The following is a 24,272-nucleotide window of genomic DNA, read 5'->3' as shown; positions in this document are numbered from 1 at the left end:
GTTTAATATTGTTCATGCAACTTGACAGCAACAGCATGTAGTACTGCTTTGAAGTGGACCAGATGGCTTGATGCCTTATTAAAACCCTTTTTTTTTTTTTTTAAGACACCTGCCTGAGATTTTCTAATGTGCCAAAGGATCACTGAATGACAAATACTTTGCATTTTATGGGGAAAACTTGGTGACAGGTACCCTTTAACCATCAGGCTACTCGTGGCCAATAACCGGAAGATATGGAGAAGCTTCACTTCTATTATATTGCGAATGAAGTCCTCTATAAACCTTTGAGACAGTCTGCGCAGCATTTCATGCATATCCATGCAAGGATGAAGGAAGCAGTGCATAATATATATTCCTACTAAAGAAGATCAAGGACTTAAGAGAAGGGGATTTAATAGTGTAAGACCCAGCCTGGATGTTTCCCAGTAAAGCCTGAACACTAAGTAACAGGTGCTGCCCCATGAACAGCTCGCTGCTCTTTCACACAGATGCAAAGTCATGATATATGTGTGTGTCCTGGATGAGGTCTTTCTCTGAAACAAAAAGGACTTTCCAGGGATGTCAGATCATGTGTCTAGAAACTCAGTACAGATTTCTCCATTTTCTGCACAGACGATGTAAGCAATGTACTTACCAGCCACCTTCCATTGTTAGACGGATGGTAGAAAGAGGCAATGCTATTAAAGAGCCCTGCAAGATGGTTCTGAACAGTTTTGCTAGGTCCTCCCTGTAAAGGACAAGACAATAAAAGTATAATGACTACTGTCAAAAAAAATTAAACTTTTACCAACTAAATAAAAAAAGATCAATGTTATCAGCTTCATCTTGCACTTAAAAGTGATTTCTCGGAGGCCATGAAAGCGTAATTGATAGGGAGCCATTCCCAGGTGAATGTGGTGCATACACATATACAGGCCCTGGCACAGTATCCAGCTCAGGCGTTCACATATAGCGCCAGTGTTATCGCACGGGGTCATAGTAAATGATAGAGGTTAGAAGTCACAGATCACCTCCGAGAAGCCCTCACATTCTTGGAAGTGAACCATCTCTGTACATTTTATGACTATCCAATAAGTTTCCTGGCTTGGACCCATTTCACTTGCAAGTCAAGTTGACAAGATCTGGACCTAATAATAATAATGCAGAATCAATGTGGTTCCGCTATAGCATTATAAATGTGTATATTTTAATCCTGGTCATTATACATTATAGCTGCTAATTAGGAAAGATGTATTAATATGCCTCATAGGAAAAATGGATTTCATAACTTTAAAAAAAATAAAATTACATAAAGGAAAATGAAAGTAAATGAAAAAGCAAGCAGCCAAGCACCAGCCAAGATGCCCAAAGGCCTGGCAGGCCGAGCTGTTTACTCTACTCAGCTGTCCACAGCTCGATAAGCACAGCAATGCAGGGGGAATGGAGGAGCACGGCGTTTTGCCACAGAGTCAGGTCATAGGCAAGTTAAAGCAGGTAACCCTATTCCGGAATGTACTCCTAGCTTTAGAATCATTCTCTTTATTGTGGCCATTAACAAGAAGTAGCAGGGAAATCAAATTATAGAACACAATATAGCAGAATTCTGATCGAGTTGCATATAAAAAAAAAAAGGAAGGAAGGATAGAGCGCGAACCAAATGTCTTGCACACTTTACACGTCTCAGCTGTAGTGAAAGTGTCAAAAAAGGGGACAAAGCTAAATTAGTTGTAAAAAGTGTACTGCATGTTAATGAAACATAAAACAAAAAAAAACAAAAAAAACACATAAAAGTACATCATGCAGAACAAAAAAAGTTACATGTGACTTTTGGATTTTACATTGCCCCCATCTCCTACTTCTTTAAAGGGCATGGATGTATATAAGTTTTCTGAAAGTACAAGTTCACTAAAAAGGCATAAAACATACCTAAATAGCCTTTACACACAGTTTTTCTTTTAAAGCAATAAGATACAAAATCATGTCCTGCTTACCATCATTGCTGTGATCCATATTACTGCGTGTCCAATGTCATACGCGTTGGCTAACTGTCTTGGGACAATCACTTGACTGCTTCCAACAGGGAGATTCAAGCTGCGCAGAACTCTGGTAAAAACCTAGAAGAAAGTGACCACAAAAAAAAAAATAAATAAAAAAAGTTAAAGAATTATTTTTCAAAAATGTTTCAATACCCTAAATGAGTAGTACTGTCTATTAAACTCCAGAAAAGTTGTTCTGACAGCCAATATGGAATACAAGGATATATAGTAAGGGAAGATTGCATGTTTAAGACAACAATCCCTTCCCCAGGCAATAGGGGAAGATCACATAATTGTGCCTATCTTTGTTAACAGAACCTGTGACTGTGAACACACAGTGCAGTCTGCAGGAACCATGTAATATAGAGCAGAATGATATATAGTTTTGGCAGGAAAGATTCTGTTTAACCTGTGTTTGTTTCATTTAAACCTTTTTTCTTTCTGGGACTTTCAGTCCAGGAGGCGGTCCCACCAGTGTCCAGGAGGCGGTCCCACCAGTGATAACGAGCCAGATAAATGGGCCCAAAATCCCAGACCAGAGGATTAAATGATTAAAACACAAGTTACATTGCATTGCATTTTTTACTCACAAAAACTATATATGAATCTGTTCAGCGCCTCCTGCTCAATAACATGGTGCCTGCAGATTGGACTCTCTCATGGTGACCGGTTCCGATTAAATGTATATTTTAGAACACAGATTTGCAATCAACCCTGTCTACAGCTTTATTTCCCATCACACAATTTTAGTTTTTTTTACATTAGTAGAATTTACTTGTAATTGTGTCATTTATAGCGCCATGTGTCACATTTCCCACAGCTATTATTCTAGTCTACTTAAGGCTGATTCAGACATTCGTTTTTCACATGTGAGTGCTACTTGTGGTAGTCTTGTGGGGGTAGTTCACATGGCCAAATTCTTCCTCAGATCAAGTGTTCTGCCCAAAAGCGCGGAGACTTGTCCGATATTGATCGTCCTGTCGGATCAATATCACCAGTGCAAGTCTATGAATTTCTGGATTGCATCCGAATGCAGCCTTATGTTCTGTGTGCCGTCTTGTTATTCATGGACTTGGAAAAGCTTCAAGATAAACTGATGAAACCCTGACCAAATTCTGATAAAACCTGGCACACTACCAAACTCTGATGGCACTCTGATGAAAAGCACGGATGAAACTCAAGAGGGTTATTTATTTTATTTTTTTTTGCATATCAGAAAAATCTCTGATGTCTGAAAGAGCTCTTAGCGATAATTCACCTCATTCTATCTTCGGAAGGTCCCTGCTGCTACGTCATTCCGGTTGTATTAGCCAGTAAAGAAAATCCATGTATGAATCATGCCTCTCTTACAGAACACACAGGTGCTATAACTGCAAAGAGCTTTAGTCCACTTTATTCTAAATTATATGTCTATCAGCAAAATGCTCATCATATTGACTAATAGAACAATCATACTAGGTTTGCCAATATACATGGTGCAGTAAACCTCGGCCTCCCACCGCTCTGAAAACCAAAGTATAGCAGCAGCAGATGACGGCTCACTGGCAGAACTGGAACAAATCTCTACTAGATTACCTTTGGTACGTAAGGATCCCAGTCAATGTAGCCAATGTTATCGTTCGCCATTCGTGCAAAGAGGTTCATCAAATGCTAGGAAAAGATAGAAAAGATAGAAGAAAATGTAAGTGTTTAAGCAACATCTTTATAATGTGAATGCACTTTATGTAACTCAAGCAAGAACTTGCAATGATGAAGCAGATTTTGACACAACTCTGGGCCGAAAGCTCCCATTATTCTTCTTAGAAAAGTATGAATAAATTGATAACTGAGTGTTTCCTTTTCCCTTGTCAATAGGGTGTGCCGATACAACCTGATATCACCATTGGCTAGGTAGGGTCAGAGAATGGAAATATACACTCTGTCGAAAAGTTCAACAAAACTCTCAGATTTTTTCAAATATTTCCAGAGGCCCACAGCAAGGCGAAGTTCTAGGGAAGGAGGTCCCAGAACTAAGGGATCCAAGCACTTACTAAAACAATCTGTGACCAATAAATGCAGCACTGGTGTTCACCGACTGTAATACCTCACATCGGTGACTTTCCCAGTGAGGCTCACAATCTAAGGCCGGGGTCACACTTGCAAGAAGCTCGGACGACTCTCGCGCCTCCATACCTGGCACTGTCGCTGGTACTCGGGACCAGTCAGCGGCTGCATGTATTTCTATGCATCTGAACGCTCCGGTCCGAGTGCCGGGTATTGAGACGCGAGACTCGTGCGAGTTTCTCACAAGCATGACCCCGGCTTAACTCTTAAGGCCCCTTTAAATTTAAGCGATGCACCAGCGATATGACCCGGTCAGGATCGCTGGTGCATCGCTAAATGATCGCTAGTGAGCTGCCACACAGGAAGATCTCACAGCGTTGCAGCAGCGATACAGCGGACGATACTTACCTTTCAGACGCGGCGATCCTGACGTCCTCCATCCGCGTCCACGCGTCGCTCGTCGGCGCCACAGGAAGCGCCCGACGAGAAATGGAGCTGCGCGATCAGCGATGGACAGCGGGGGAGCTGGTCGGAGGTATCACACATAGCGATATTGCTGGCGATATCACTGCTGCGTCACCAAATTGGTGATGCTTTAGCAATATTGTTAGCGATATCGCTATGTGTAAAACCCCCTTTATTGAAGATGGACTTATGACAAATTTTATGAACACATGATAAATCACAACTATGTTTCAGAAAATGGGTCACCCTGAGGTAACCCAGGCAAATATACAAACTCATACAGGTGTTGTCCCTGTTGGATTCCAAAAGCAACAGTTTTGCCAAGAATAACTTTTTAATCCACTAATGGACGGTATCAAACATCAGGTGGTGGACATTTCCTTCAGTTCAAAGCTCATGGAAGAAGCAAAAAGTAAATATTGTTACCTAAGATTGCCCCTCACAAGAGTGTGCTGGGCACAACTTACCAACTTTGCGCCATGGATGACTCAACTCAACATTATCTTTCCCGTAAATTAAAATAGTTTTCGGTTGATAGACCATAACTAGTCAATGTCTCATTGGTAAGGTTGGGGGAAATCATCTGGTGTTCACCAAAAATTTAAAACAGCCCTAATCACTCGCCGCTCTCGATACCTAGACAGGAGAGCCCCAGCGTTATTAATAATAAAGAAAACCAAGGTATTCAGCACCAACTGGCGTCCCAGCAGTTATACCTACACTGATCAAATATTAATGCCATACCATCAACGTTTAGGAGTTAATAGAAATCACCTATAAATAACAGTATGCATGTAAAAATGCAAGAACATTTTCCAAAATTGAACTGATTAGTTTCTCTCATTTGCGTTACATGTTATATTAGTTAATCAAAGACCCTGATACATACCCCTTCCCACTGTGGAAGATTCTGAACTGAAAGCCAAAGGCCCATAAGTTCATCAAACCAAAGCCTGGAAAAGAAAATCAACACATTAAATCGGAACAAAGATCTATTCAGACATGGCAACTGTTTTATTATGAATGGGGCTTGCGGATACCCATGTGGATGCTGCAAACACTCCCATTTCCATGGCTATAGACAGACATAGGGACATTACACAGTTCGGTACGCTGATGATCTTAGGGCGTGCAGACTTTCCTTTCAGCTCCCCCCAAACAGCATACTGTCTGCTCTAGCCTTCCTGGCATTAAAAATAAACTAAGTCACAGACTGCTGCCACAATATGGAGACGCAGCCGCTCTCCTACTCTCTCCTATCAGTGTCTATACATTTGGTCTTACCCACCTAAAACCTTTATGATGAAGCTCTGGAGGCAGGGAGGTAGGCAAGAATAATTCAAAATAACTAATAGCCTTTTGCATGGTTACATCAAAAGGACACAATAAAGGCCGCCATTCTTCAAGCATTTCTGCAGTTGCATCATCTGGGAAATAACTGGAATAGAAAATTTAAAAAAAATCAGTTATGAAAATGGAAAAACATGAGTTTCTAAGATATCCAGATCTTACTACTACTGAACCTTGACTAATCATGTACATAGGAAGGTGATGTATAAAAATCACTATATAATAGAATATCACTCAGTATTACTAATATACTTTGCATTTCAATTGGTCACTATTTGAGATCTCTGTAGACCGTGTGTGAATGGAAATGTTCTGGTTTCCATTCAGAGGCTGGACTGCAATACAGACTAAAGAAAGATTTAGGATCAGCTTTGTGCCAGATTTTGGTGGAAAAGTTACATTTTGGAGTACATCATACTTGCTCTAAAATTTGTCATTTTACCCCTGATAGCAAGAAAACTTATAGAGGTTGTCCAGGCTAATGTCTGAATGTTTACACTCAGCCAATCAGTAGGCAAACGTTAGCCCCCCCCCCCACTGATTAATACTGATGATCTATACCGTGGATAGGCCATCATGTCATTAGCTTGAACAAACCATTTAAGGCTAAAGAAACAGGTCACCTTGCGAAGAAATCTTCAGATTATGGTGCAAATCTACGCCTGCTCATAACCGGCATAGATTTACATTTTTGCCAAGAGAACTGCCAAAGACATGCCAACTTATTAACAAAGGAGGCCCACCACAACTTATGACCTATACACAGGATAGCAGATAAGTTGTGGACTGCTCGGGGTCTGACCGCTGGGACCTTAACCAATCTTGACAATGGGGCTCTGGAATCCTGGGCGTGCAAGGCCAATCATTGCTCCAAACTAGGGACTCCAAAGCTTCATTCTTGTGATTAGTGGCGCCCCTCAGGGGTAGGACCACCAGAGATCATCAACTAATCCTGTGAGCAAGCAATTTTGGGTATTGGAAATCAGATGCTACAAAAGCAAAAATAATGTCTGGTTTTATTCTCCAATCTGAGCAGAACGCAAATAACAAGAGCTCTTTAAAGAGTTCAATAAAAGAAACTAAAAACAGAACATAGACGAGCGACGTTCATTTTGACTTGACTCCCCCATTAAAGACTATGGTCTACAGATTAAATGGGTACACTTCTAATTCCAGGTATTCCCAGATTTCCAGATAATAGGCATATAAAACAAAAACATGTGAAAGTTACAGACTTCCCAAAAAAAGGTTTAAGTGCAAAAAACACTGGTGACATTAAGTGAAGGGGCACAAACTAATATGCACTGGCAGACTTACGGTCGACAGGCTTTCACTAGTGTTTTCATGACACCTTCAACAGAGCTGAAAAAGAAGAAATACTATACGTCAACGTTATTCTCAGATTTATCAATAATTTGCCCATCTCAATGCTGAGAGCAGGCTGCCATCACTGCTTCCAGACATTTGCGCTTTTACACACTCACATAACTTTATTACTCAAATTGTCGCTACTTCTACATTTAATTTGCCCTATATTTAATTTATGAGTTCTAGATTGCAGTATTAGGATTTCTGCTGCTAGATTTGCCAGGGTATGGGATTTCTGGCAACTTCTGCGTTGCGACCATGGAAGCTCGCGGATTTACAAAGCAACATTTACTTCCATTACGCTGCAATAAAGCATTGCCGAATGCGATGATTGACTGCATTGTGTGCCGCAGCCACTTGACCACTTAACATCTCGATGACACAAAGTTTTAATACTGATGATTCATTATTAGAAATCAGAAATACAAGAAAAAACAAAATTGATGGGGAAAGACAAGGAGGTGCAGAAACCAATAGATTTCTGAATAAGCAGCAGGTAAAGGAGGGTCGTACACTACAGATATTAAATGCAACCTGGCAGCACATTTTACATATGGAAGTAGTGGTGTAGCTGTGTAGACTCTGGTCTTCCAATAAAAATGATACCTTTTATACAGAGATCCAATGTGCCAGTATTGAGAAATCTAGCCTAGTGTACAAGTTATATGCAAATCAGGCTGCATGTGCACTGGGGATGTGCCAATGCACGTGGAAAAAACAGTCAGTCAAAGTGCACTTACACACCGACAATGCAATTCCAGCCACGTCTCCTGACTAAGCACATCAAATCTCTGGAAAAAAATAAAAACTAAAAATAGATCCTTCATGACTACTCCCAGGGGCTAAAGATCTGTTCTGGTGAAGTGTTAGAGACAGGTTACAGACAGTCTTTTAATGATGCATGCACCTGTGCTCCCATCACGTCATCAGGACAGATCGTTCTATTCTAATGCAGGTTCCCGCTGAATGACAGCAAGCAGAGATACGGAATCATACAGAAAATACACATTGCATGCCAATGCTTCACCACATCCAGCACAGCAAGGGAATAAGGACTGAACACACCGTGGCCTGGAGCATAATCTGCAATGTTATTATTAATCAGCCTGATGGCAAGTAAATGGATGTGCAACAAGTAGTTTACAAAAAATATATCGTGGATCTGGTTATTTTACCACAAACCGTTATGGGCAACACACAAAATCTCTCTGCAAAGCCCAGAGCAGAGTCATGCAGTGGTGGGGCCGCGCAATGTGAGGGTATCATTTTACTAGATAGTTGCCCCTCAGAACTGCAGTTACCTCTGACTTGTAACTTCATAGCTCCCAAATACATAAAACTGTAATATGTAGTTTATTCATCGGGAGCATTAATGGCTTTCCTTCTCTTCAATCACCTATATGTACATGTATATAGTATTTGTTCTGTGCGGTCAGAGGTGCACAATGCAATAAATTACACCACAAGATAAGCAGACGGCTGCAATCTCATCCCTTCTAGGACCATGATGTGACATGAGTACTACCAGGGGTGGGCACATACGACACCGGCATTGTAGAGGCATTGTGCTCCTCCAGGCAAAGACACAGAGAACCGCCCCCTCGCTATCACATGTATATTATAGGTGTATATAATAAAGGAACGCAGATACGTCACATGTATATCACATACACAGTTTTTTTTTTGTTTTTGTTTTTTTAAAAAAGGCCCTATTAGATACTACTCACCGCTTCTTACTCCTGGCAATCCTTTACCAAAGCTATGGTGGCCCTCCCAGTTTACATGTAGCTGACATTTGACCGCTGCAGTCAAATCAGTGGCCTCACCATACACGTGACATACTACTGGCATCATCACTCCCAATAATAATCCACTGCTGCAGCGGTCAAGGAGACCACGTGTATAGAGAACTGTCTGCGTATGAGCGCTGGGGAGAGAAGCAGTGATGCTGTACACACACCTCCTTTATGGATACGTGCTGTTCTGTGGGCAGAGCTCAGGTGGACGAATGAAGACCGGGTGAACAGTAGAAACGCTTACAACAATGGACATTCATTTCTGTAAGGTTTCTATTACCCATTGGTTGTGGAAGATACACTGCACTTATGCCCATTTATGAACTCCTAACTTGGCGTTTTTCTCCTTGTGTCCCTAAAACTATATGATGCATTTCAGAGTCTGTTGAGAGACTCTGATGGTACCATCAAGTTGTCAATTTCCACATATTTCCATGGAGAATGGCAGAGGACCAGCACATTGCAGACTTACAAGGAAAGATTTTCCATTAGGGCCTCTTTCCAGGGACCCAAGAATCCTGAAAGTCCTTATTAACACTTGGAAACACCTAAGGCTATGTGCACACGTTGCGGTTTTTGCTGCGGTTCTGCTGCGGTTTTGGCCGCAGCAGTTCTGCAGACAGTGTACAGTAGCATGTTATCCTATGGGATTTACATTCTGCTGTGCACATGCTGCGGATTTTTAACTGCGGAAAAGCTGCGGTTTTAAATCCGCAGAAACAATTGACATGTCAATTATTTCTGCGGATTCTGCTGCGGTTTGCCACCTATTCCATTGTCCAGGTGGCAAACCGCAGGCCAAACCGCAGGTATTTTACCTGCAGTTATGCAGATAAAAATCCGCAGACCAATCCGCAGTGTGTGCACATAGCCTAAAACCTATCCAGAAGATTACGCCGATGCTTCCAGGCCAATACTAGTCTAACCCCAAGCATCAGGACTGGATTTTACCAGGCGTGAACACCAGAGAATTGGGAAGATGACTTATGTACAGTTATGAGGGGATGCTCAGAAAAATGGACAAACTGATGACTCACATTTCTAAGAATTTTACATGGTGGCAAACAAGTTTTTGATGCTCGTCCAAAAGAATTGGCCACAAATGTTTTACTACAGCTCCATGCACACAGGGGACTATAGAAGCCCCCTTCTTGGGATAGGTAGTGGTCCCAGAGCTTGCATCAGCAACCCCCAACAGCCCTGGTCATATGTTAAAGGGGTTGTCTGGTCACATCATACTGATGTCCCATATCAGATCGGTGACCACCCAATACAAGTCAAAGTGCAGCTTCACTCACTTTGTAGCAGGTCCTGCTGCTCCGCTCTCATCTTAAATGGTAGCTGCTCTGCAGCATCCGGCAGTAGCTACTACACAATTAATGGAGCTGCACTTTGAAGCACAGTATAAAGTGTTTACACTGATCATTGCCAAAACAAACCGCAACAGATCAGTGAGGATAATGGGTGGCAAAAGCCATATTTATGACCTATCCCAAGCTCACTTAGAAAAAGAGGCACCTGTCTTGTTGATAATGGAGTTCTAGCAACGTGTAATTTACTTAAGTCATAGCCTACTCATTCTGAGTTTAGGAGGCGAGTGGGCAATCCAAGTTAGCGAGTCAGGGCTTCAATATATCTGTATGCACACTTATTCAGAGATGACTGATTAGGACCACCCACTGTACTCCCAAAGCCCAAATGAGCACATATATATCTTTGCAAGTTTAAAACTATATTTATTCTCTCCCCAACACTATATATCCATGGGCATGGTGGTGGCTTGTAGCGCTGGGGTCATGGGTTCATATATCTCACCAAGGACAACATCTACAAGTTCTCCATGTGTTTGTGTGGGATCTCTGGTTTCCTCCCACACTCCAAAGACATACTGATAGGGAATGTAGATATTGAGCTCTATAGTTGATGACGATGATATCTGTAGAACGCTGTGGAATTAATGGCGCGGTACAAGTAATATAAATATCTGCTCATCTTCTGCTGTATAACATCCTACCTGCAGATTGGACCGATTGCTCCCCTCAACTTCCGCACCACGTGCAAATTACGTGATGGCGCCACTACCCATCTAGGCTTTATTGATGCCTTGCAGAATACATAAAAGAAATCAGTGAAGCGTAGATGGAACGGGTTGTCACCGAGATCAAGGACACTTGCCTACCGAAGAAACGTCCATTGTACACTTCCAAATTAATATGTATACCGCACCGGAGGTAATAAAGCTTCATTTTCTAAGGTAGATTACGGTATATTCTAATGACAGCTTCCTTTTCAAAATAACAAATGTGTCTGAATAACATAGGGCAAACTCGAAGAAATCAAGCACTTCATTACAGAGGTAACTCACATACTAACCTCCAGGGGGCGTTACCCAGGCGTGTAATCACCACAAACACTATATATGGGGCACAGAGACTCACAGATTAGGACACATCATCTGTGGGTAAATACATCCTGGTAAAATAATAACCTACATTTTAATACTTTTGCTCACTCACCCAACAAACAAGACAAGACCATGCATGTCTACTGGTGAGTGAATACATAAACCTGTCCATGGGCCGAAGGGTATTATTACAACCTCACCACTTTTTCCCCTCTGGGGCGTCTATCCTCAGCTCCTGGCCATGATTCATCATCCTCTGCAGACACAACAGGGGGCGCTGCAGCAAGATGGACAAGGTTCTCAAGGAGGTTTCAGCCATTTCTATTGGAAAGAGCTTGTAAGCACTGCGCATGTTCGACCACCACTGCTAGACAGCAAAGGTAGTGGTGGGTAACCTAGGCAACGAGCGGTAAACAATAGAACTAAAAATTACTCCATTGTTAAGAACAGAAAGGATATTTAATAAGTTATCTGCAAAGGTGTTTATTTTTTCAAGCACTTTGCAATTTCACTAATTTAAGATATGGAGAATGACCTTTGAAAGAAGACCTGTCAGCAGGTCAGACGTGCCCGTGGTTGCTCTACCTGCCATAGGGTCTAAAAGATAAAAAGCCTTTTCAGTTCACAGCAAATTTTATGCTCTTTACAAAGGGGTACTGCTTAAATAGTAACGCAGAACAGAATAAAGAAACGTCCCCAAGAAGCCTGGAAGCAACATAAAATGTAACACACGATAACAAAAGCATGTATTTCTGGAGAAGTACGATGGAATAAAAAAAAAACACCACACACAACCCAAAGTATAATAAGACAATAGTCAAGTGATTAGAGAGAATAAACTACAATCAAAAACTGCATATTTGTAACCCTTTAAAAAAAAAGTGTTATAGGGATTATTTTGTCTTTCTTATGGGCCTACGAACTTATAGGGATGTAGTTAGTAACTACCTGCCTATTGTGCACGACACTGATCTATGCCGGCTCAAAGCTGTCACTGACCACTCCTGCAGGTTATACTGCAGCTGCCGGTGACATGTCGACAAAGCAGCCTTTACTCTTCCGCACAGTTGAGGGACATCGTTGCCATTGTCATGCTGATTGATAGCTGACTCCAGGCTGCATAACTGTGGGGAGCTGGCTATGAATCAGCATAATGTCGGCAGTCATGCCCCATCATCAGCCAAGAGGAGGAAGAGCTGCTCTGTTGACGTGAAGCAGCAGAATCTCAGGCAGGAGTGGTCTGTGATCGGGCTAAGCTTGTGCCAGGAGGAACAGGCAGGTAGTTTTCTACTAATTGCCTTTGAGTTCTTAGTTCCCACATAACCACTAAAAAAAAAAAAAAAAAAAGGACTTGTCATAGGATTTTTTTTTTGGTTTATTTAAACTGAGTACCTCCGTCAATTGCAGATTCTGTAGCAGAGATTGAAGATAACATTTTCATATTGCAATCAACTGGGTGCATATTGCTTTTTCTCTTCTATGCTGCTGGCCAATTAAAACTGACTGTGTCATAGAGGGGAAAAAGTAACCAGCCACAGAGAAAGTCACTACTGCAATCTGACTCAGCCCGTTTTCCTGAACATGTGGAGGACTTCAGTCGCTGTGTCCCTTCTTGTGACTTGCAGTGTATGAGCATTTTAATTTTGTTACAGACATCAGTTACCCATGCACTTCCTCATGAGGTTGCAACCTGAACAAGCAGAGCTACAGTGTAAAGCACAGGGGAGATAGAAGCTCAAGCAGATGCTTTCTAATAAAAACTAAAAAGGTAATGTTTCAGACTACCTCAGGTTCCCAACAGACAATGCAGCTAGAATACAGTCACTAATCATAGTTGTGTCTGGGTTATTAAGACTACAACCTCGTTTTCACAAGAATATTTAATTTTTCCTTGGCTTGAGAAAGAAAGGTGCATATTTTAGGCTGTGTACACATCACACTGCTGCCGTTTATTTGCCATACACCAAGAAAAACTGCAACTTTCACAGGAAGGCTGCATCATGTTCCACCATACAAGACAATTAATGCCATACAGAGCAATGGGATTTCCAGTTCATCACTATAGGCCGCTCTATGGAAGTGCTGTGCACTATGAGGAAATGACGGGTGAATTGAACTCTCCCCAGCAGTATACATCACTAGTATAGTGTGAACACAGCCTTATGGCTTCAGCTCAGTTATTAAAGTAAGTGAATAAAGATGGTGTGTTACCAAGAATCTGATGCGGTTATTAGGGGTCACCCCCTGGGTGATTGCGTGAGTATCTGTCATAGGTTTTATCACATGCCAACACTGTGCACAGATGATGCTGTGCCAACAAAACACCCGTGATATGAGTTTGAGTTTAATGGCATTATGCATGCAAGAAGAAAAAAAAAAAAATATATATATATAACAGCCAATAAGCAGTAACAATACAGCAACAAAAATATAGATAAAAAAAAATGGTCCTTACCACCTACGTAAAACATTAAGCACAATTGTTTTAGTGGAGGACAAGCCTGGTCGATACGAACTAAATATGGAAATGGAGACAAAAGCAGAAGTCATGATATGAGACAACAATGATCTGGTTGAGAAAAGGTTTGGCATTAGCCTTAAAGCGCCTCTGGTATGAGACAAAGGGTGTAACTAGTGGGTGCTAAAAAACAGACTGGGAGGGTGGACCGTGTGTCTGGCATCAAGCCGAAATGGGCATTAAGGCTACGTTCCCACAATGACCATCTTGGGAGTTTTTGATGCTACAGCATTTCTGTACCTATTCAGTAAATTAGGTGACTTGTGTTTTCATTGCTGCGGTTTTTACCTTTTTTTGGTATGTCCTGTTTTTCCAGCTTGCTGGAACTGTTAAATGCGGTGTTTTGGCACAGTGAAAGTATGGAGCATAAAAACTCATTGCAGGAACTTGGGGAACAACGCAATTTCACCAGATCTCTGTTGCAAATGGATATGAAAAGTCGCTAAACTGTTGTGCAACTCAGAGGTGCGCAAAGATTTAGCGAGTTGGTGTGAAAACGCCAGTTGTTCCCCGCTACGCCAATGTTGGGTGAAGCGGAGGAATAACATCTCAGACACTCCTGGTTTGTGAAACATGCACTTCTTCATGAATCAGGAGTGTCTGTCTCCACCACACACCCTCATCAAGACCAGCGAGAAAGAAAAAATTGCCAATCTTGAATTAGAGCATTAACCTTACATACATACGTGGGGTATATGGCACCCAATAATCTAGGGGTCAGCAACCTGCGCCACTCCAGCTGCACTTACAGATGCAGACTGCCAGTACATGCTGGGAGCTGGAGCATTACCGGTTGCTGATCCATGCAGTCATCAGAAGTGGCTCTGTCTCAAAGTAGAGACGCTTTCAGACCAAGCTGATAAACCCTATGAATAAAACTACAGTCATATCACAATGGGTTGACAATGTATGCCAATGCATGCGATATTAAATTTATACTTGGGATGAATGACTACCAGACAATGTAAAAAGTAAATAAGAGATTAGGTTATATCATCTATTCTTTAAAATCGGAATACAGAAATGGAATATGATGAAGTAATAGAAGGCAGAACATAACCCAGAACCCAGCATCAACTGTAACCTCTAGTAAAGGACATAAAGCCAGCACGACAGCCCTGGCCCGATCATACAGCGTATGAAAGGGCTGTCGGGAATTAAGGACATGCGATGCTGCCATAGACAATGCACAAAAAGTCTCAGCAGAAAGATCTTTATTACTACAGACCAGTTAGCACTAAATTAAGATAAGATCATGCAGGAGACAAGCTAGTGCAGTGGCCTCTATAAATGACCAATTATGACAAATGAAACCAAGAAACTTCAAAGACTGAAAGCAAGAACAATGCAAGGAGATGTGTATCGAAGACACAACACTGTCAATGGCTACAATCCATTCAATGACATTTTCCTATGAACCATGAATATCACTGACTAGATTCTACATGAGAGAATATATTAAAAACCATTTAGTCCACCTTAAATGTACGGTACAGGTAATCAATGGTTATTTCAAAAATCACATGATCTCCTACACTTACATTGGGGCACAACTTGCAGATTGCAGATGTCCGACTTGTTGGATCACCAGTGCTTAAGAGATCAGGAACGCAGAGAATGGAGATCTGCAGCTCAGTCCAGAATCCCCACCTTATTTCTGACACTCCAATTGACAAGGAATGAGGCTCAGCGCTCGGCTGTCTCCAGCAATTGAACGCGACATGCACACCTCCACTCCATTCACTGAGTCAACAGTGTGATGCAGCAGCAAAAAAGGCAAATGCAATTCTAGGATGTATTAACAGAAGCATACAGTCTAGATCACGTGAAGTAATTATTTCCCTCTACTCCTCTTTGGTCAGACCTCATCTGGAATATTGTGTCCAATTTTGGGCACCACATTTTAAAAAAGACATCAACAAACTGGAGCAAGTTCAGAAAAGAGCGACCAGAATGGTGACCGGTCTGCAAACCCTGTCTTATGAGGAAAGGTTGCAGGATTTGGGAATGTTTAGTTTGCAAAAGAGAAGACTGAGAGGAGACTTAATAGCTGTCTACAAATATCTAAAGGGCTGTCACATTGTAGAAGGATCAACTTTATTCTCATTTGCACAAGGAAAGACTAGAAGCAATGGGATGAAGCTGAATGGGAGGAGACACAGATTAGATATTAGAAAAAACTTTTTGACAGTTAGAGTGATCAATGAGTGGAACAGGCTGCCACGAGAAGTGGTGAGTTCTCCTTCAATGGAAGTCTTCAAACAGAGGCTGGACAGACATCTAACTGGGATGATTTAGCGAATCCTGCTTTGAGCAGGGGGTTGGACCAGATGGCCCAGGAGGTCCCTTCCAACTCTACGATTCTATGATTCTATGACTGGGGTGCAGAGCCCCGTTCCCAAGATCATGGGATCCCTACGGTCAAACTCCAGCAAACAGCAAGTTATTCCTTATCCCGAGGGAGAGGGAGAGGGAGAGAGAGATGCGCGCCGGGCACTTGTGGGGTTAAAACTCACAGTGCCCGGGCATGCGCTGTTGAAAAAGCCGATCCGGCACTGCAAAAAAAAAAAAAACGTTGCAACCAACGTCTTTTGCAGACGCCGGACGGCGCATGTTTGCCGTATCCGGCAAAACCCGGAGGCGCATCATGTCCATCCAGCACGATGCGGCAATCATTACATTATATGTGAAAAAAAACTGATCCAATTCCGGATCCGGTTTTCACAATTTTCGCCGCATCGTGCCGGATTTTAAAAAACGGATGTGTGAAAGCAGCCTAATTGGGTGAAGGTACAAATGTTGTAAAAATTTGAAAAAAAAAAAAAAAATAGGGGGGGCACCATTAAAGTAAAGCAACTGAAGGACTACAATCCACAATACTTTCTGCCACCCACTTACATTAACGTGTTTTGGGGGCGAACCTGTCAGGCTTGAAAGACGAAGCGGATGGTTCACGCTTGGACAGCGTTGCTTGCTGACACCCATATAAATTATTTTGGATTACATACCTTCAGTCACGATTCCTTTATTTGTGCCCCCATTATACCCCTCATCTTTTCAAACCATTAGTAACTTACCACAGCCAAACCCATTCAAGGACACCAGAGAGGGAGAGATCGCTGATGAGCGCCGCAAGGATTTTATGGATGTTATGTTCCCAAAATAAAAAGGCGAGATTTTTGCACTCTCATTATACCATTAAACAGTATCCGTAGTGCTGCCCTATAGATTCCTTTCCCCCTTCTCTTTATGTATTTAAGCAACGGTGTAAATGCACGGCACGACTCAAATTGAACCAATCCCAAGTACTAGTGCATTAGGGAATATCCACACAACAGATTTTTCAGATTTCTGACCAGCTGCATACTCCGCACTGAAATGCGCCCGCAAAAAGCTCACAGCCACAGGGACCAGCACCATGGAATAGAGTGGTTACGTGTTTGACCCATAAGTAGAGGAGATCTGGATCTTTGTCGCACTGCCAGAGACTTGGTGTAGGATGAAAGTATCCAAGAGGCAAAAGGAAAAAAATGTAAAACTACACTTTTTAATGGTCAATGCATTTTTTAGTACACGGATTTCTTAATATGGACAAACCACGTGTTTTTTTGGTGAATAAAACAAACGTTATTACATGGATGTTGAAAAAAAATATATATATTTCATCAGTTTGGGAGATACAGGAAAAAAAAAAAAAAAGCAAGCAGCAAAAATGTAGGTATTTGCTTTGTTTTAGATGCAGAATTTTACCTTCAAGGAGCGAATGTTTCAGGTGGAAAAAAAATAAAAAACCTGCTGCAGAAACACCTTGTGTGAACATAGTGTTATGGTGCATTTCCTTTAGCGGAGCTCCTTTTACACTTCTTGAAAGCGCCCTTACTGCTAGATTTCAGCTCTGGAGCCTGCAAAATTGCAGCCATAACATTCATAAGTAATATTTATAAATATGTTGTGTTTTTTTATGTTACCTATCCCTTTCAGAAAATCCCAAAATATTATTGGGAAATAGTACATAATATTAGGGCATTCTGGAAGATACAAGCCTAGGAAGCTGTTTTACTTTTGCCAGTGCTGACACTCATGGAGGAATCGCACCATGCTTCTGACTCAGCCCTTTACTCCTCGTGTTGATGCCAGGACAGGAAAATGACACCGTTACACCCGTCACTTGGGTAATAACGAGTCATGCTGCAGATGATCTAGCAATAAATGCCCGGAATAAACAGTTTCAGAACACTGGCTCATTGCTTTTGATGGGCTCTAACTATGGAGAACATGAGGCAATAGGAGTTGCACAAATCAGGCAGATCAGGGTCAGTAGTGGACACGGAGCTTGTCACATGTGGATTTAAGAAACCGGTCATTGCTGAGAAACACAACATCAACAGACCGGAATCAATGTATCCACATAAGGCCACGGTCACACGTTCAGTATTTGGTGGGTTTTTAACCTTAGTATTTGCCAAACCCAGGAGGGGAACAATCAGAGGGAAAGTATAATAGAAACACGTCCCCATTTCTGGATTTCTCACCCCCTCCTGGTTTTGGGCTTACAAATAATGATGTGAAAAACTGACCAAATACTGACCGTGTGAACTTGGCCTGAGACGCAAACCTGGTATGAGGAGAATCCCAGGCCAATCTTGTAACTAAACTGCACATCATATAAATGACTCTGACAGCTACAAATCATCAATCCCTAAAGGCTACATGGCAAAAACTACTTGTGTCAGGAAAAAAAAAAAGCTGGGTATGAGATTGGGGAGCCCTCATTCTCTAATAAGCGATTTGTAGGAGAGGATAATGACATCGGGGGACATTTCTTTTAGTTTGTTGCCTGTGTGTATCACTGGTTTGAGATCAGCAGTAGTTTTCATAAGGATGCTCATGGATGTGACCACTCTGCTGTTATTAGCCTTTATTTTTAGTTTACTAATTAATATAGCGCCATTAATTCCGCAGCGATTTACATACATTGTGAGCCCCAATGGGGACAGTGACAATCTAGATTCCCTATCAGTATGTCTTTGGAGTGTGGGAGGAAACCGGAGAACTCAAAGGAAACCCACACAAACACGGGGATTACATACAAACTCCTTGCAGATGTTGTCCTTGGTGGGATTTGAACCCAGGACCCCAACTCTGCAAAGCAACAGTGCTAACCCCTGAGCCACTGTGCTGCCCTCCTCTTTGTAATGTAAGAGGCAGTCTGCTGGCTCGGTGGATCTGTTCAAGAGATGTCATCCAGTAGATGCCTTCACAAGGTGATACACAAGCGGTGTGGTAAAATGAGAATGCCCCTAAGGTGGGTAGGCATCTATAAAAGGGGCTTGGTTTAGGGGTTGATGGAAGTTTGAACTATGTCTGCTGAGCTGCTCCAAGCAGAGCAACCAAAAGAGAAAGCAGAGGAAAGTAAAAACGTAGAAAAAAAAAAGTGCCTTGTGTGTACTGAAAAGGAAAAAAAAAAAATTGGACATTTCACACAAAACTCCCCAAAATGGCCAGAACAAAATAGTTGGCACCTTTCCAAAATTGAGGGTAAACAAGTTTATTTCAAGCAAGTGATGCTCGTTCAAACGCACAATAGCATGGAGAACATAAAAAGGAGAAGAGAACTGCCTGAGGACTTGAGAACCAAAATTGTTGAAAAATTAACAAAAATCTCAAGGTTACAAGTTAATCTCCAGAGATCTTGATGTTCGTTTGTCCACGATGTGCAACATAAATCAATACGTTTACAACCCATGGCACTGTACCTAATCTCCCTGGACAAGGATGGCCGAGAAAAACGCATGAGAAGTTGCAACGCAATATAGTCCACACAGTGGATAAGCAGCACCAATCAAGTTCCAAAGACATTCACGCTGTCCTGCAGGATCAGGGTGCATCAGTATCAGTGTAAACTGTCAAAATTTGAATTAAATGAAACGCTATGGCAAAAGACTCAAGAGGAGCCCAATGCTAAATGTGTCCTCACACAATTAATATAGTTAAAAAGGAATCTGTCAGCAGGTTTTTGCCATGTAATCTGACGACAGCATGAGACAGGCATTCAAACTCAGATTTCAATGATGTGTGACAAGTAAAGCTGTATGCGGTTTACTTACACTTAAGGTTTTATTACCTGGTGAACATCATTACCTGGAATACCTACAGCAGCATGTGCATGCTAGCCAAAGTCCACCCTCTCCAGTGATAAGCAGCTCACTGCCAATAACATTGGTAAATCCAAGAACTCTGATTTTGTCAGAACCGCTGCAACCTTAAAATTAAGTGATACATCGTTGAATTCAGGGTCTCTCTGCCTACATCAGGGTGTTCACAGATGAGGTAGCAAAAACCTGTTGTCAGATTCCCTTTATTGTTCAAACATACCTTAGTTGCACTTATGCCATAGAAATGCAGTCACTGCAATCTTTACATTTATTTCATTTTGCTGGAAGTTTTTCAGTGTATATTTGGGGGTAAGTCATTGCCTCGATATTTGTGTGAGCACTCCTCCTATCCATTGCTGTTTTGAATTAGAGCTGGATACTACTTGCCTTATATGTTTTCAGACCTTGCCTCAAAGCACAAACTCACATAAGACAAAAAAACCCACATGCTTTATGCAGCATTTTTTTTGATGCAGGACAATCTGCTGCAAATACTCACCATGTGCACACAGCCTTAGGGGACCACAGTGCAGGTGAATGTGTTTCGATGTTATTTGAACAGTGTCCCCAAGTAAGGACGCCCATAAATTTCTCAGAGATACAACTCCCCAGCCCTGGTCACTACTGAGCATGTGCATAAAGTGCAGCACAGATTCATCTCATCTACAACTCCACAGCACTGGTCACTACTGAGCATGTGAATAAAGTGCAGCACAGCTTCATCTCATCTACAACTCCACAGCACTAGTCACTACTGAGCATGTGCATAAAGTGCAGCACAGATTCATCTCATCTACAACTCCCCAGCACTGGTCACTACTGAGCATGTCCATAAAGTGCAGCACAGATTCATCTCATCTACAACACCACAGCACTGCCTCGCTACTGAGCATGTACATAAAGTGCAGCAAAGATTCATTTCATCTACAACTCCCCAGCACTGGTCACTACTGAGCATGTGCATAAAGTGCAGCACAGATTCATCTCATCTACAACTCCCCAGCACTGCCTCACCACTGAGCATGTACATAAAGTGCAGCACAGAGTCATCTCCTCTACAACACCACAGCACTGCCTCGCTACTGAGCATGTGCATAAAGTGCAGCAAAGATTCATTTCATCTACAACTCCCCAGCACTGGTCACTACTGAGCATGTACATAAAGTGCAGTACAGATTCATCTCATCTACAACTCCCCAGCACTGGTCACTACTGAGCATGTACATAAAGTGCAGCACAGATTCATCTCATCTACAACACCACAGCACTGCCTCGCTACTGAGCATGTACATAAAGTGCAGCAAAGATTCATTTCATCTACAACTCCCCAGCACTGGTCACTACTGAGCATGTGCATAAAGTGCAGCACAGATTCATCTCATCTACAACACCACAGCACTGCCTCGCTACTGAGCATGTGCATAAAGTGCAGCAAAGATTCATTTCATCTACAACTCCCCAGCACTGGTCACTACTGAGCATGTGCATAAAGTGCAGCACAGATTCACCTCCAGGCTGAAGTTTGCCATAGACCATAAGGATTGAACCATAGAGGACTGGATTAAGGTAATCTTCTCTGATGAGTCTAATTTTCAGCTTTGCCCAACACCTGGTCATCTATCTAATGGTTAGATGGAGAACTGGAGAGGCATACAAGCCACAGTGTCTTGCACCCACTGTGAAATTTGGTGGAGGATCGGTGATGATCTGGGGATGCTTCATCAAAGCTGGAATTGGGCAGGTTAATCTTTGCTTAGGGAGCATGAATCAAGCCGCATACAAGGTTAACCCGGAAAAACAGTTCATTCCTTCTACTCAGGCAAAGTTCCCCAACTCCGAGGACTGGTTTTTCCAGCAGGACAATGCACCATGCCAATCAGCTAGGTCAATCAATCTGTGGATGATGGACCACCACATCAAATCCCAGTCATGGCCAGCCCAATCTCCAGACCTGTACTCCATTGAAAACCTCTGGAATGTAATCAAGAGGAAGATGGATAGTCACAAGCCATCAAACAAAGAAGAACTGCTTACAATTTTGTACCAGGAGTGGCATAATGTCACCCAAAAGCAGTGTGAGAAACTGGTGGAAAGCATGCCAAGACACATGAAAGCTGTGATTAAAAGCAGGGCTGTGGAGTCGGTAAGCCAAACCTGCGACTCCGACTCCTCATTTTCCCTTACACCGACTCCAACTCAGACTCCGACTCCACGACTCCGACTCCCACACATATTGCTTATATTTAAGTGAAAAATTTATTGTAGTACAATGTGAACCTCAGACATTTAATCATTTTTATGATCCAATAATCAAGATATTTAGATAGAACAGAATATATATTGGTGTACTACCCGGTTTTCATTCTTTTTGGTACAGATACGATATGGATAGACAGATATGGATAAATGGATAGATAGAGCAGATTTCTAATCTGCTTTGGCTATTGAAAACATTATCTATGAGCTCAAAAACCTTTCAGGTGATGCAGTTTTTTAAAAAGATGATCTGCTTTTGCAGCTGAAAAACGTATCCTCAAAAAACACAGGAAAAACGCTGTGTGTGAATGTAGCCTTAGATCAGGAACAGAACAGCCATTTATAGGACATTTCATAACTTTCCCAAACTCCTATGAAAAAATATTCAGCACATTCTGCATTGAATTACTGTACCCAATTTATTATATATTTTAGGAGTCGGAGTCGGTCCATTTTATACCGACTCCAACTCCGACTCCACCAAAATGAGCACAGACTCAGACTCCACGACTCCGACTCCACAGCCCTGATTAAAAGGCATGGTTATTCCACAAAATATTGATTTTTTAACTTTTCCCATAGTTAAAACATTAGTATTGTTGCTTCTAAATGATTATGACCTTGTTTTCTTAACTTTATTTTGTTATTTAGACCATTTCTCATTTTCTGAAAACACAAAATTTAGTGCTTGGAAATTCGAAGACCCGTTGTCAGTAGGTTAGAGAATAAAAGAGCAATTTACATTTTACTCAAATATACCTATAAAGAGAAAAAAAAAATCATACAAGCCGAAAATTATGCAGTGGTCTCAATTTTTGCCAGAGCTGTATATATTTTATATAAAATGGTGGCCATAGCCTTTAGATTGCGGCCTTGAACTTTACCTTTAGTTATTGGCAGAACAGAAGCAATCCAAGAAAAGTGGAACAAGCATGTTTGTCTCAGTTGAATTAAAGGGATATTTTTTTGCAAGGGAAATGTAATGAATGTTCAACTACATTCTAGAGAAAACAGGTGCAGTCAACCTGTAATATTTGTGTATGTGTGCATGAGTGTAAACAAGTTGGAAGTATAGCAGAGGTATTCACCTCAAACCAAATATAAATTTTTAAGTGCAGTATATCTTTACTGCTTTCTGTATAACTACAGATTTCCAAAAAAAACTGCAGTCTCATTCACTGACATTAACAAATCTAGTGAAAAATTAGAACGGCAACATACATTAGAAAGATGCATATCATCCCATACAAGTGCTTCTCACTGTGTGTGGTGGCTCTTGAAGCAATGACTCCAGCAGCAGTCCACTCCTTGTGAATCTCCCCCAAATTTTTGAGTGGCCTTTTCTTAACAATCCTTTCAAGGCTGCGGTAACCCCGTTTGTTTGTGCACCTTTTTCTACCACACTTTTTCCTTCCACTAACCCCTTTACTCCCAAGGGTGGTTTGCATGTTAATGCCTGGGCCAATTTTTACAATTCTGACCACTGTCCCTTTATGAGGTAATAACTCTGGAACGCTTCCATGGATCCTGGTGATTCTGACATTGTTTTCTCGTGACATATTGTACTTCATGTTAGTAGTAAAATTTCATTCACATAACTTGCGTTTATTTGTTAAAAAAAAAAAAAAAAAGAAATTTGGCGAAAATGTTGAAAATTTCACAATTTTCCAACTTTGAATTTTTATGCCCTTAAATCAGTTACCGCACACAAAAAACTTAATAGATAACATTTCCCACATGTTTACTTTACATCAGCACAATTTTGGAACCAAATTTTTTTTTTTGTTAGGAAGTTATAAGGGTTAAAATTTGACCAGCAATTTCTCATTTTTCCAACACCATTTTATTTTTCGGGACCACATCACATCTCAAGTCACTTTGAGGGGTCTATATGATAGAAAA

General features: G+C 41.5%; 1 protein-coding gene across 2 annotated transcripts in view; it reads right to left on the bottom strand.

The window, feature by feature from the left end:
- PSME4 (proteasome activator subunit 4) overlaps nucleotides 1–24,272 on the bottom strand; it is a 219,507-nt gene that overhangs the window by 155,284 nt on the left and 39,951 nt on the right. The window contains exons 4-10 of one of the 2 annotated variants that reach the window (XM_073553924.1): nucleotides 13,897–13,956; nucleotides 7,191–7,235; nucleotides 5,812–5,961; nucleotides 5,413–5,476; nucleotides 3,591–3,665; nucleotides 1,971–2,093; nucleotides 635–727 (exon numbers count right to left, since the gene is read on the bottom strand). In XM_073553924.1, coding sequence (XP_073410025.1) covers nucleotides 635–727; nucleotides 1,971–2,093; nucleotides 3,591–3,665; nucleotides 5,413–5,476; nucleotides 5,812–5,961; nucleotides 7,191–7,235; nucleotides 13,897–13,956 — 610 coding nt within the window. The remainder of the gene's footprint in view (nucleotides 1–634; nucleotides 728–1,970; nucleotides 2,094–3,590; nucleotides 3,666–5,412; nucleotides 5,477–5,811; nucleotides 5,962–7,190; nucleotides 7,236–13,896; nucleotides 13,957–24,272) is intronic. The other variant, XM_073553925.1, reaches the window with a different exon arrangement.

The sequence above is a fragment of the Dendrobates tinctorius genome, unplaced genomic scaffold, assembly GCF_039654945.1.
Source record: "Dendrobates tinctorius isolate UK_male_01 unplaced genomic scaffold, ASM3965494v1 ptg000203l, whole genome shotgun sequence".
NCBI lineage: Eukaryota > Metazoa > Chordata > Amphibia > Anura > Dendrobatidae > Dendrobates > Dendrobates tinctorius.
This window is presented reverse-complemented; position numbering and strand designations above follow the sequence as displayed.